The sequence below is a fragment of the Rissa tridactyla genome, chromosome 16, assembly GCF_028500815.1.
Source record: "Rissa tridactyla isolate bRisTri1 chromosome 16, bRisTri1.patW.cur.20221130, whole genome shotgun sequence".
In the NCBI taxonomy this organism is placed as follows: Eukaryota; Metazoa; Chordata; class Aves; order Charadriiformes; family Laridae; genus Rissa; species Rissa tridactyla.
Window position 1 is genome coordinate 2,671,184 of NC_071481.1, and position 12,502 is coordinate 2,683,685.

Here is a 12,502-nt window from a genome sequence, read left to right on the forward strand (position 1 = left end):
GTAGAGGCTTGTGAAAAAACCCTATTTCACAAAAAACACTTAGCATGGACTTGGGGCAATATATAATCTGAAAAATTATCCGCCTGCAACAAATAGTGGTCAAAGCAGCTCCTACATTATAAAGATGGTTCAGTCTGGTATTTTTTGAAAACAGCCTTTGCACAGAACTTCTCTATCGCTGCCCTACCACAGCACAGCAAACATTTGGGGGAAACGTCTGGTTTATTCCAAAGGAATTTACACTAACATGAACTTCTAGGAAATCAGGAAACAAGTATCTGCACCCCTGATTTTTACCAAAGCCGATTTTGAAATTCAACTTCAGGTTATTTGGGTGTTAAATCTAACCCAACCAAATAACTTAGGGGTTAAATCTGATCCATTTTCATAGCTAAAAAAAAAAACCCACTGAAAATGTAACAGCTTCAAGTGAATATTTGGACAAAGAATATCTATAGGAGTCAGAGGCTGTGACACAAGACTTTCTCGCAACACCAAGGGATTATGAAGTAATAAACGCTCCTGTAACTACCATATATTCCACAAAGTTAAAAACCTATGTAAAAGATTCGCCACCTCTTTGCTAATGAACAAAGATAGTAGAGGAACACGATATTTTTGTTTGGTTTAAATATTGCTTGCAATATGTAACAAACAGTACGCTTGTGTATAATTGTGTCATTAAAGATACACGCCACACACGCAAACACCTACGCGTAGATACACACGCACGGCACGCCAGCCCTACAGGCTGCCACTTCCACCAACAGCGACTTTACAGGATGGACTCCGTGGATAGTATTTCTTCGGTCAGACAGTTGGAAAACACAATACAGCTGGATCCGTATTTCTGCTACTGTTTGTACATTCATTTTAATGCTCAGGAAAATATATATTTTATTTTATTAAGTTTTGCTGCAAAACAAAGAAACCAAAATGAAATCCCTTTTTCTCATGTCTTAGTTATTACTATTTATTTTCTTTACACTTTGATTGGAGTATTTAACACCTGCCTTTGGCATTATGAATAGAAAGCTCAGGAGTCTCTGAACACACTGTTGTGCCAAAAAAAAAATAAAATAATGGAAGAAGAGTGTCACTTAGAGGTTAGAAATATTTGTTGTAACAACATGTTTTCTCCAATCAGCGTTCACTACTTTATCTCTAAGGCACACACTCTGTCTTTAGGATCTCGTTACATCCAGATCTGCCTCTCTCAGTCCCAGTTCTCGTGGAGCCCATCAGGACCAGTTGAGAGCACGTGGTGTCTTCGGACGTTACCACTGACAGGCGCCTGGGAGAACCGATGCCATGACCGCTCTCCTCTGGTATCTCGTCGCGTGAAGTGCAAGCGTTATGCCCAGCCGTTGCCTGCCAAGGTAGAAGGTACCTCTTCCTACAGCATCTCCCCTCAGAGCAGTGCAAGGCTGCAAACCCGACACTGCAGGGCACCAGACGTGGTGCAGTCACTGGCATTGGATGCTTCTGCATATGGAAGTCTATTCCCCTCTGGCCTGAAAGTCTCTTGTGCCTTCAGTAGGTCAGTGTTCTTCACTTCAGGTCTTTCTGATGGATCTGCAGCACAGGGCGAGGGGGCTGCCTGCCCTCAAGCACCGCTCCTTGGCCGTCGGACATCGTAAGCAGAGGGAACTCCCTCCACCTCCACCCAAGTCACATCAGTTATTTCCTTCCCTCTCTTTCAGGGTGGCTTTGCAGGTAGCCAAACACACCAGCCTGACTAGCGCTTCTCATCTAAAATGCAAACAAAAAGGAAGTAAAGGAGGGAGGTGGGAATGGGAAGGGAAGCAAGCGTATCCTTAGACAAAGATCTGAATCCTCTCCCGGATAGCCTGCCGGCAGATGGGGCAGACAGTAAGGGCTGTGCTGCAGTCTGGGCAAGAGCCATGTCCACACTGGAAGACCAGTTTGATTTGGTCATCGATGCAGATAGGGCAGGTGATGCGCTCTTCCATCTGCCGGTAGCGGCTCTGCAGCTCCTCCATGAGCTTCCTCTGATCTGTGGATTCAGAGCTTGGGCTGCACTCCACCTCGGTGCTGTCTGCGGGGTGGAGAGCAGGAAGAGTTAGTCACTGCTGTGCTCTGCTGCACGCAGCGTCTCTTTAATTAGACTCAGCCCCTCAAGAATAGCAATTAAGTCAGACTAAACTCTCTTCACTGCGCCTTATCCAGGGATTCCTCGACTAAAAAGCCTGAGATTATGCTTTTTACAGACTGCCGGTGTTGCTTTCTCTGTTTAGTTGCTCAGCTGGTTTGTGTGCGTGTGGTTTTGTTTGAGTTTGTTCATTTGGGTTTTTTAAAGGAAACAAAACGTTGTCTGATATGTCCTGCCTTAGTGTTCTGTAATACACTGCTGCTACCTTCAAGTAAAAACATTCAAAGCTGGTTGTGATGTTCTGCCATACTAGTCTGGGAATCCTTGCAGTGCTATCAGTACTGGGTTCTCTCAGCCTCCTGTTCACTTACGTTGACTTTTTCATACGTGAAGCTACACAAATAGAGTCATTTCGTCAGCTCTATGAAAGAACCCCAAATCCTGGACAACTGCCAGCTTAGGTACAGAGGCTCCTCCTGGTTTCAGCTGAATACAGCCACTGTTCCTCTGCTGCTGCTCAGTCTCTGATTAGACAGCTTTACACCTCGGCACAGATGCCCCTTTCCCCAACATTCTGGAATTAGCTGCACTTCAGCGATGCAAGAAGTGATTTCAAATGCACAAAGGTGAAGCACGTTTGGGGACAGGGAGCTTGCTAAAGGCAAACACTGGAGACATCACGGATACGGAGGTCCTGCTGATATTCTCAGGAGACCTTGATTTTCCTCCTGCAGCAGAAATCTGTGTGCGAATGTCTCATTTGGAATTCTCATCATTGTTTTCTTGCCAGTCTGTAGCAAAGACAAAGGCTCTTGCCTACTGTAGGTAAGCTTGCTATTTTTTGCGTTATGGAGTTCCAAAGAGGATTTCTGTCCCTGCCAGCTGTGGGTGTTCAATGCCATGGACAGATTCTTGGTTCCCCTGTGCTTTTGTCCAGGCACCAAGTCACAAGGCCATAGTCTGACTCCAACAAAGGAGTCCCCAATGCTAAGCCATGAGCAGCAGGACATGGAATTCATTTTCACGTGCACTTGCCCTGTGAGTGATCTCAGCTAGAAAGACATCAACTCTCACAACCACTACGGAACAAGCTTCAGTGGGCAACCTGCATTAATTCTAAGGCAAGTGCAAACCTGCTAATAGCTCGCCGATATGCCTAACGTTGCCCTCTCTGGATGCTGAGTAACATGGACAGAAGACAACCTGTTTAAAACTGGGCTAAAGAGCTTTATCAAAACAATCCAGCTCAATGATTCCTGGATAGCTGGCTAATGCCAGCCCTGCCTAGACGCTGTGATTTCAGCCAAGGGAAAAGCAAGGCTTTCAGAAGACGTACATTTTTCCTTTCTCACAAGTTTTCACTGTTAAATCACTGCCTGTGAAAACGGTTAGACTGACACAGGGAGAACTTAATACTTGCTTTCAATACACAAATTAAGCCAGGCACAGGACAAGCTTCCTCAAACGTCCTGTCTACGCAGCTGGAGCTTGGCCCACGGCACCTGAGAGAATCTACCTTTTCCTCTCTAAAGGTGGTCAATGCAACAGGCACACACATGCCCCCAAAAAACCCCAAACAAACCAAAATCAACTCCCTTCTTTACGCTTATTTCACTGAAAATTATTGATGCTGCTCAAACGAACACTGTGCAGGGCCCTTCCCACAGCACTTACCAGCAGGAACAGAAAACATACCTTGTTTCAGTTTTTTCGTTATTGTCACTTGACATTTGATGCACTTCTTCATTCTCCTGGAGCATTCTACCATGAACGACACAAGAAGAGATTACAATTAAGCCCATTGATGCCAGAATTGGGAAGAAGATGACATTCTCAAGAACATCAGCTTTGAACAACCAGAGACCTCCCTGGGTGATTAAGAGATTGCTTCTGCACGGAAATGAGGACACTACCTTCTTTTTCAGCTACATCCTCATCTCTTTCTTTAGTCTTCCCTACACCAGTAGCAAATACAACACCTTTAAAGCCCCAATGCTCTGTGCTACTGGAATTGCTGCACTGTGGGTCAAAACAGCCCTTTGCTCTGAGGGAAAAGGATGCAGCTCTGGCATACAGTCCTTACCGAATTCCCTGCGGTCAGCCTGGGAATGCCTGGGGAGATAACAAACTTGCTGACGCGTTTGAGCAGGCTGCCATTAAAACAACTGAAATGCAAACTAGTAACAAAAGCCAGAGAAGCGGGAAATCCTTCTTAGGAGGTTTTTGATGGATAAAGCACTGCCAGCTAGAACCGAAACATCTGGCTTTCCTCCTGAATTATCCAGGGCATCTATAAGCACAAGCAAAGCTGCCTGGGATCCTCATCAGCAGACAGTCAGCACACTGTGCTTTTCATAGATAGCTTTGGACATCTTATCTAAGACAGTGGTGCTGGAATCCTGCTGGGGTTGTTTCAGGACACAAACAGCACAATAGCTTTGTGTCTAAACAGAGCTTGATTTATGAGAGTCCAGCTAGGGAAGCTATGTGGTGGAACAGGAAAGAAAAATTATTAAAAAAGGGAAAAAAAACCAAACCAAAACAGAAAGGACCTACCTTCACACACAATACTGTGCTGGCATGGGAAGAAATGGATGAGCAAGGCCAGCTCTGAGCAGACCAGGCACTCTGTGGGGACTGCCACACTGGAGACACTCAGGTTGGTCATTGTGTTGGGGGTGGTGTGCACACGGCGAAGGCTGCAGGTGATGGCTGAGCTGTCTGAAGAAACCTGCTGTTCCCTGCAACCGTGAACACGTAATAAAATTTGAGCCACGTACTCCAGGTCCTCCGACAGCAACCAGATAACATCGTATTGATCCCTGGCAAACACTCCACATGGGGACAGAGCAGCAGATGCTCAGGTAGCGTGAACTTGTGAACCTTCATTGCCCTAGTGGGACCAGCTGAACCTCTAGTAGCTGGAATTGACTGGATCTATCTAAAAAGAAAGGGAAAGACCAGGGATGACTAATATTTACACAAGCTGAAACTCTCTTTTGCAGGGCAAGAGTAAGGTATCAACAGTATAACCATCTGCTGGGAGAAGTCAGCTTTTCGAAGCTACTTAAAAAGTGAAGCCCTAAGGATCCTCCATATTTGCATGTTCCCGGGATGGTTGTCTGTGATTCAGATTTCTGTCCTGACATTATGAGCCCTAAATCCAAAGTCCTCAGCATCCAATCCACCCATTACTTTTCCTGCCAGCCAGTCAGCTGCTAGCTAGACCTACTACCTAAGCACCTAGTCACTACTGCAAGAGTGACTAATGATTGACCAGATGGGACAAGGATAGTCATTTACTACCAGATATCTTAAGTACTTACCAAAAAATCCCTGGCCCACTAGGAGTATTGCGAAGGGATGCTTTTGGGTCTTTTGATACAAGGCCAGTAAGTTTCTGGGAGGAAAATGCTATCTAGCTTCCTGCCAAAGTGGCAGTAGCTTTGTTATAAATGCACATGAAGCCCAGATACTCTTCCTCTTCTAGACCTGTTAATTCCAGTCAGACTAACCAAGCAGCCTAAGAAGGTATAGTAACCATCCTGTCCTGACGGCTCCTGCGTGCGATGCTGGGACACACCACGTGTACTTAGGATCTAGCGTGCAGCACTCGGTCTGCAGCGGCTGCCTTAGCTCTGCAGACACACACCCGAATCCTCCAGCGGTAACACGACTGTGGGTCCGTGCCCTCAGATCAAACACAACTCTGCTTTCACGTTTGCAAAGTCAAAATCCAAACAAATGTTTCTCAGAACCTGAGACAGAGCCATCTTTGACTTGCTACTCTCCCTTTGGCATTTTCTCAGCTATTTCTCTTATCAGTCGAAAAACAAGCATTTATCTAGCTCTGGAATAAATTCTGCAGATTCTGGTGCCCACTCTTTTCTTGCACTTCCTCTCTGCGTAGACTTTAAACATCTGCAACCGCAGAATCCAATGAAAGTAAAACAGAACCCAGAATCACTCCGCAAGGGAGAAGTTGCTCTTGGCTTCAGTGGCCGGTCTTCTTGCACTGCCTCAGGGCCCTCTGTAAGTCAAGAGGCCGAGTTTGCACCGAGCAGTATTAATCAGCTTTTTCAAAGGGCAGGATGTACCCTTAAATAACCCCTGCAGAAACACAGGGTCAGCAACCGGCTCCAGCTGAAACAGGAGGTGCTCAGACTGACATCCAAAGTGTCTCAAAGCTGCTTCATCCCTCCTGGAAGACGACCTGCGTGCAGTGACACGCAGTGCTGTGCAACACTCTGCATTTTGCAGGGAAGTACAGTGTGGCTGGTTTCCAGAGGATATGGTTTACCTGAATTTCTGTGAGAAGTCTTTGACGATCTGGACAATCCTCCCATCTGTAATAAGGTCTAGAGGAGACTTTCCCCGATGGTTTGCATAATTAACATCTGCTCCTTCTTGTGCTAAGTAACATGCAATTGCAGTTCCAACATTCAGCTCTACATTTCCAAGAAAGCCAGAAGCCTGCAGCTAAAATATGTTGAGAAACACTCTGTTAATAGAAAAAGTTTCTGTTACGTGGCTTTGATCTGTATCAAGTTCTAAACAAAGTCTTAATCCTTGTACTTACAATTTGAAAGTGCAATTTAGCATTCTTTTTTGAAAACACAAAAAGATCCTTCAGCATGTAAATAGCAGACTCAAATCTTGCATTCCGGGAACAAGAACACATAAGATTGATCCTAACTGGTGCTAATTGTTACTTGTCACAGTAATAGGCACTCACTTCTTCAGGTACTGAAAAGGAAGTACGCTGAAGACACTGCAGTCCGTACCAACTCACGAACAGCTGTACATACACATATTTCACATATTTGAAAAACCAAGTTTTTGTGTAGATTATCCAAACTAATTTCAAGTCAACAAAAATTTTCCACCGACTTAAAAGACCAGGTCATGTAGATCAGGGCAAGTACAATAAGACGTGAAGGAGTCTACGGCATCTAGTTATAACGTTACTGCAAACAGTATTGGAAATGACACGAGCAGATCCCTCATGTTGCCGTAAGACTTTCTGTGTCTGGGCTATCGGCTGCCCCTAGCACAAGCTAAGGCCCAACAACCAGCAAAGCTGTTACGCAGCCTTTCAGTGAGCTGACAAAGCCCGCCCTTGCTGCTCACCCCTCTGCTCCGATTTGCAGGCAGAGGAATTCAGAAGAAAGAAGCCATTGCTGAGCTGGTGTGGGGTGTCTCTGTGGAACGTCAGTGGCTGAACAAGCCTGAGGACCTTGAGGGTGGAGCATCTTTGACCACGCACTTGAGCCATCAACTCATGCTGTCAACGCCGGTAGCTCGGTCATGAGCAGAATGGAAGAGCAGCAATGCACAAGGCTTTTTCAAGCACCAACAGGTAGAAAGGAGGAACGGGTGGTTTGGCACACAGCACGCGGCCCTTCAGAATGTCGGTTTAATTTATTCTGATCATTTCAGATTACAATAAAAAATTCTATGCCAGATTTTCCAGTGTACTGAACTGTCCCTACAATGGAATTATTCTCACTCCATCCATAAAGTACAAGCAACGTTTGCACTCTTGGTTTGCACTGCAAATCTGGTGTGTGCACATGTTTGTATTTACATGGATGGCAGTACACTTTGAAGGGCTAATTTAGTATCTTTGCCAAAAAGCCAGACTAAGCTTCCAGTCCTTGGCATATCATGCCAAGATTTCTAGATCTGAGGCCTCATACATCCACGAACAAAGAGCAACACAGCGAAATCCAGTTCAGGCTTTATAACAACGTAGCCTTTATCCTTCAGCCTGATACTTCTCACCTCTCACATTCTGCTCTACATCTGCAGATAACTGGGGTGTTTGTGGTTAGCTATCCTCATATTTTCCATGCCATCAGACAGAAATGAATTGCTGTGGTTCTGGGGCATGAATTAAACCCAAGACTCTTGGCTCTGCAAATGGATTCATGACCTTTCACATGTCAAGAAAGAAGCACACATTGCTAATAAAAATATCAGGGGAGACAGTATGAATTGTTGTCTGACTATGTGAAGTTTCATGCTATAAATTCAAGCATACCCTCAGAGGCCTCAGAGGATCTATTCTTGCTTTCCCACAAGCCAGAAGGTTTGTTTCCACGCTCCCCATCTGAGCTGGCTTTACACAATTTCCCCGCCTTTGCCCCCTTAGATCCCACTATCTGCTGTCATTCTAACATCGTCAAGCAATTTCCTGCCCTTGGTGCTGATATTTCTCCTTCTCCCCGCTCACCTTGGAAAGGAGGGCAAACCCCATCTCCCCTTCACGCTTCTCCATCATGACGGACATTAGCTGCTGCCGTTCCAAGGCAATGTGCATGGCCGTGTCCCCGTCCTCATCTTCAGCATTGACATCACTGCCTTCGCTGACCAGCAGCTGCACCATCCCTACGTGTCCCTGGATGACAGCCAGGTGCAGCGGCGTCTGGTTGCGGTTGTTCTTGAGGTTGACATCGCAGCGACCCTTGAAGAGAAGAATTGCATCAGAGTGAGTTGCTGCTGCTGAGTTTGGCTGAAGAAGAGTGCTGCAGCTGTGGTGCTTGTTGAGGCCCCATATCTCAAGTCCATCTTTGTCAGGACAGCAGTATGGAGCCCTCCAAGAGAGCTACGTGATCCAGCCCTCTGTATCTTGGCCATATGGCCCACAGACCACAAATATCAAGAAAGGGAGATTCAGAAGCCAAGTGCCCAATGCACACACAGGTAACATCTACCTGGTGATCATTTGGATATGACGACTCGTCACTTCCCTGACGAGGCCAGGTCTAGCGCTTACTTAAGACTGAAGAAGAAATAACCTGCGGTAAACACGTCAAAATATTTTGTTCTGCATTCAAATGGAATACATGCCCTCAGATATTCTTTCATGAAAACGAAGAGTGAGAAACCCACCACAGAACAACCAGTAGCTGGGTAGCTTCAGCGTTCACCTAGAGTGAGGGAAACTGAGCTCTGACCTGTCCCTGTGAGGTAGGGAAGGTTCTGAATACAGATCTACACGCTCCTTAATGAGCGGGTTACCAGCTACTCTGAAATCTTTTCCCTTTACTAAGCATTTCCCAGCAAGCTCTAGTTCCAAACCACTTTGTTCTGGCCTGCAAGGTGCCCCTCTCCTCTACTGCCAGTGCCAAAGGAAAACACCCCCAGGAACGCCAACCCCTGCTCTTCAAAGTCTGGCAAACACCACCAGCTCTTCAAAGAGACAGAGACGTTCTTACGAGTCCAGCATTAACTCAGTAGTGTGTAGGAAATGTGGGGTTTTGGGAGTGGGACAGATGGGAGTTTTTGGTGGTGGTAGTTTTGTTGTGTTTCGTACCTCCTTGATGAGAATTTCTGCCACTTCTTTGTGATTATTGAGAGCAGCAAGGTGCAGGGCAGTGAAGCCATCTTCCTTTTTGGAGTCAACCAGCTGCCGAGCTCTTGCTAGAATCTTCTTTATGGCTCTGGAACATTGGAGGTCAACAGAGATGGAAGAGTTACTTTATCAGGAAAGAAAACAATGCAGAAGAGACAGGCCTGCCTCTTCTGCTCAGTAGTTATGGATGTTCATGTTTTAATAGGCAGCACCATGAGTTGGCAACGGTGACGCAGAACACGCCCTCTCTCTCACAGACTGAATTACAAGAATAAAACAAAAGCCCTCAGTTATCATTTAATACAGCAGGGTAAACTCACGCTGCTACGAAAATAACGAGCAGATTTATCCTTGGAAGAATTCCAGAGGTTCTCAGTTAGACACAGTCTTTTCAAGTGCTGTTTACTACAGTCCTTCTCCAGTTCTTCCATGTGCGAACCCAAACATCTACGGAGACTACCCAGAAGCAGACAGAATTCCTACCCAAGCTAGGGAGGTATGAGAAAGGTGGGATTGGGAAAGCAGGCACGCAGTTTCCTGTGAATGCATGAAGAAGGGCAACAGCTATACCTACCCACATCTAAACCCAAGAAATGTGTCACCAACCATTTCCTTCTTAGCTATCTAGAACTACATCTGCTGTTAAGACAGCAAGCACGAGTTAACACCTGTAAAAGCAGTAAAAATGAGAAGAAGGTCACTTACAGCTTGTTGCCTTTTAGAGCAGAATAGTGGAGCAGGTTGAAGCCTTGACAATTCTGGACAGTGAAGTCTATGTTGGGTACTTCAGTGAGAATCTCAATAACGACTTTGTAATCTGCAGTGATAGCATAATGCAGGGGGGTGTCTCCCTGGGAATCCTACAGGAGGATACCAAAGCACAATACGGGTTACCTACCTCTGGGTGTCAAATGGAGCAGCTCACCCTGAGGGACAGCTCAAGACAAGAAGATATACTGTCACTAGGCCGCACCAACTCCAGGCCAAACATCACTGGCATCCATAGCTGTTTCATAGCCTTTGTGAAATCATTTCCCCAGGGCTTGAAACCAGCTGCTGAGCAGACAGCTGCTAACATTCCTAACTAGCTTTGAGAGACTGACCCAGCGCAGTCAAGTCCCGTCATCGTAGAAGCACACCCTAAAAAGCGGCTGGGTCCAATTCACCATCACTGCCCTTCAAGTTCCTAAATGCCAGCCTTAAAACCCTCACCGCTCCTTATTGCTGGGAACAGGAGTGTTTCAGCAACACATGTTAGCAGCAGGTCAGCTCTCCCTGGAAGCCCGAGTCCAGCACAGCAGAGAGTGCCACTACATTGAGCTGAGCAGACCCACAACGGTGAAGGGGCAGACCCAAACCTGGAATTTCAGAGTACTGAAGTTACGGGAATACTTCCCCTGCGCAACGCACAGTAGCGCATTTTAAGAGAATGACCTTCAAATTCTATGAAGCAACAAATGGTGTAAGACATAAAGTAGCACCTCCCCACCTCAGAAAAAACAAACAAAAAACCCCCAAACACCCCCCCACACACTCCCAAATCTCACAAAACCCCAGACTTACTGGGAGGTTGACATTACAGTTGAGCTCACAGAGGGTCCGCACCACCTCTGTGAATCCTTGGCTGACAGCAACGTACAGCGCTGTGCACTTTGCATTATTTAACAGGTCCGCGCTGGCTCCTTTACTAATAAGCACACGGGCAACCTCAGCTTGGTTTCTGATTTGAAAGCGGGGAGAAGACAGATTAGGTGTGATGCTGTGCAGACAGGGAATTCTTCCTCCTTGCACAGCAACAGAACTTCTCGGGTTTTGTGTTCTCTTGACCTCATCCTACCTCCTCTTAGTATTACAAAAAAAAAAAAAAAAAAAAAAAAAAAAAAAAGCAGCAGCCCACAACAAAACCTTCCTAATTGGTACTCTAGAATCTGCTCTCCCTTTGCTTTAAATCAACAGGAATTTCCTGCCCTACATGACGAATTCTTCCCTGGTAACTGACAGTACAATTCAACTTTTCATCTTGCTCTGGAATGTATATGCACTTACAGAAACCAACCAACCAACCCACTCCCCCTTCCCCCTGAAAAAAAAATAAAAAAATCTAATCATCAAAAACGCCTTATCAATTTTGCTGATTCCCCCCAAAATTCCTAGCATGGAGACTGAGTTAGGTGTCCAGGACACTCCATCAGCCACACACCCTTCACACAGACCACCCATGTATATCTAGAAACGTCCTTTTGCAGCCCTTTAGGTCTTGTATCAGAGGTAGCATGAAGAAAGATCTCCTACCCAAAAGCTGCGTAGTGCAGCGCTGTATCCCCCTCTTCATCCCTTAGGTTGACGCTGGCATGCGCCTGCAGCAAAATCTTCACAACATCCAGATGCCCCTGATACGAGGCAATCTGCAGGGCAGTTCTGCCCTGGTTCTTTGCGTCGACCTACAGGAAGGGCAGAGACACAGCAGAGAGCTCGGTTAGGAAAGATTTTGCCTTGCGTTCGGGACTTCGCTCTGTTCTAGAGCAGGCCCAGCAGGGTGGCAGTCACCACCTGCAGAACAGCTGCAGGCTCAGTAATGCTAAGCAGAATCTGTGCCCCGTTGGCTCCGCTTTATGGACATCAACCACAAGGCTGACCTTGTCCCAGGATATTTCTCTAAAGGGGAAGGGGATGGCACATTTAGTCAGGAAGGGAGGAGTGAGTGAAGAGGCTGGAAGCCAGGGTTCTAATTGCAGCTCTGATGCCAAATGCCTCTATGCCTGCAAGCAGAATACTTCTTGACATCTCTGCCAACAATTCCTTTCCCAACAGGAGAATGCGTGAGGAGATGAAATTAGCTTTGCTTAAGGCTTTGAAGATGCCAAGTCCCCATTGTTCTATGTTACTCCAGGTACTTTAGTGGGCAGAGTGGCTGGAGGGTGTACCACAGTGTTGAAGTGCTGCAATGAGATTGTTTGAGAACTGAAGTGACCGAAGAACGAAGACAGGCTGTATGAAAGGCAAGAAAAAAAAAAAAAAGGAAAAGAAGCTAC

General features: G+C 46.1%; 1 protein-coding gene across 1 annotated transcript in view; it reads right to left on the bottom strand.

Moving 5' to 3' along the window:
* Window positions 1–615: 615 nt before the first annotated feature.
* Window positions 616–12,502, bottom strand: part of MIB2 (MIB E3 ubiquitin protein ligase 2) — a 33,581-nt gene continuing 21,694 nt past the window's right edge. The window contains 9 exon segments of the mRNA XM_054222674.1: window positions 616–2,059; window positions 3,809–3,874; window positions 4,670–4,854; window positions 6,414–6,592; window positions 8,349–8,579; window positions 9,432–9,558; window positions 10,176–10,330; window positions 11,034–11,190; window positions 11,763–11,911. Of these exon segments, the coding sequence (XP_054078649.1) occupies window positions 1,818–2,059; window positions 3,809–3,874; window positions 4,670–4,854; window positions 6,414–6,592; window positions 8,349–8,579; window positions 9,432–9,558; window positions 10,176–10,330; window positions 11,034–11,190; window positions 11,763–11,911 (1,491 nt within the window). The 3' untranslated portion in view covers window positions 616–1,817.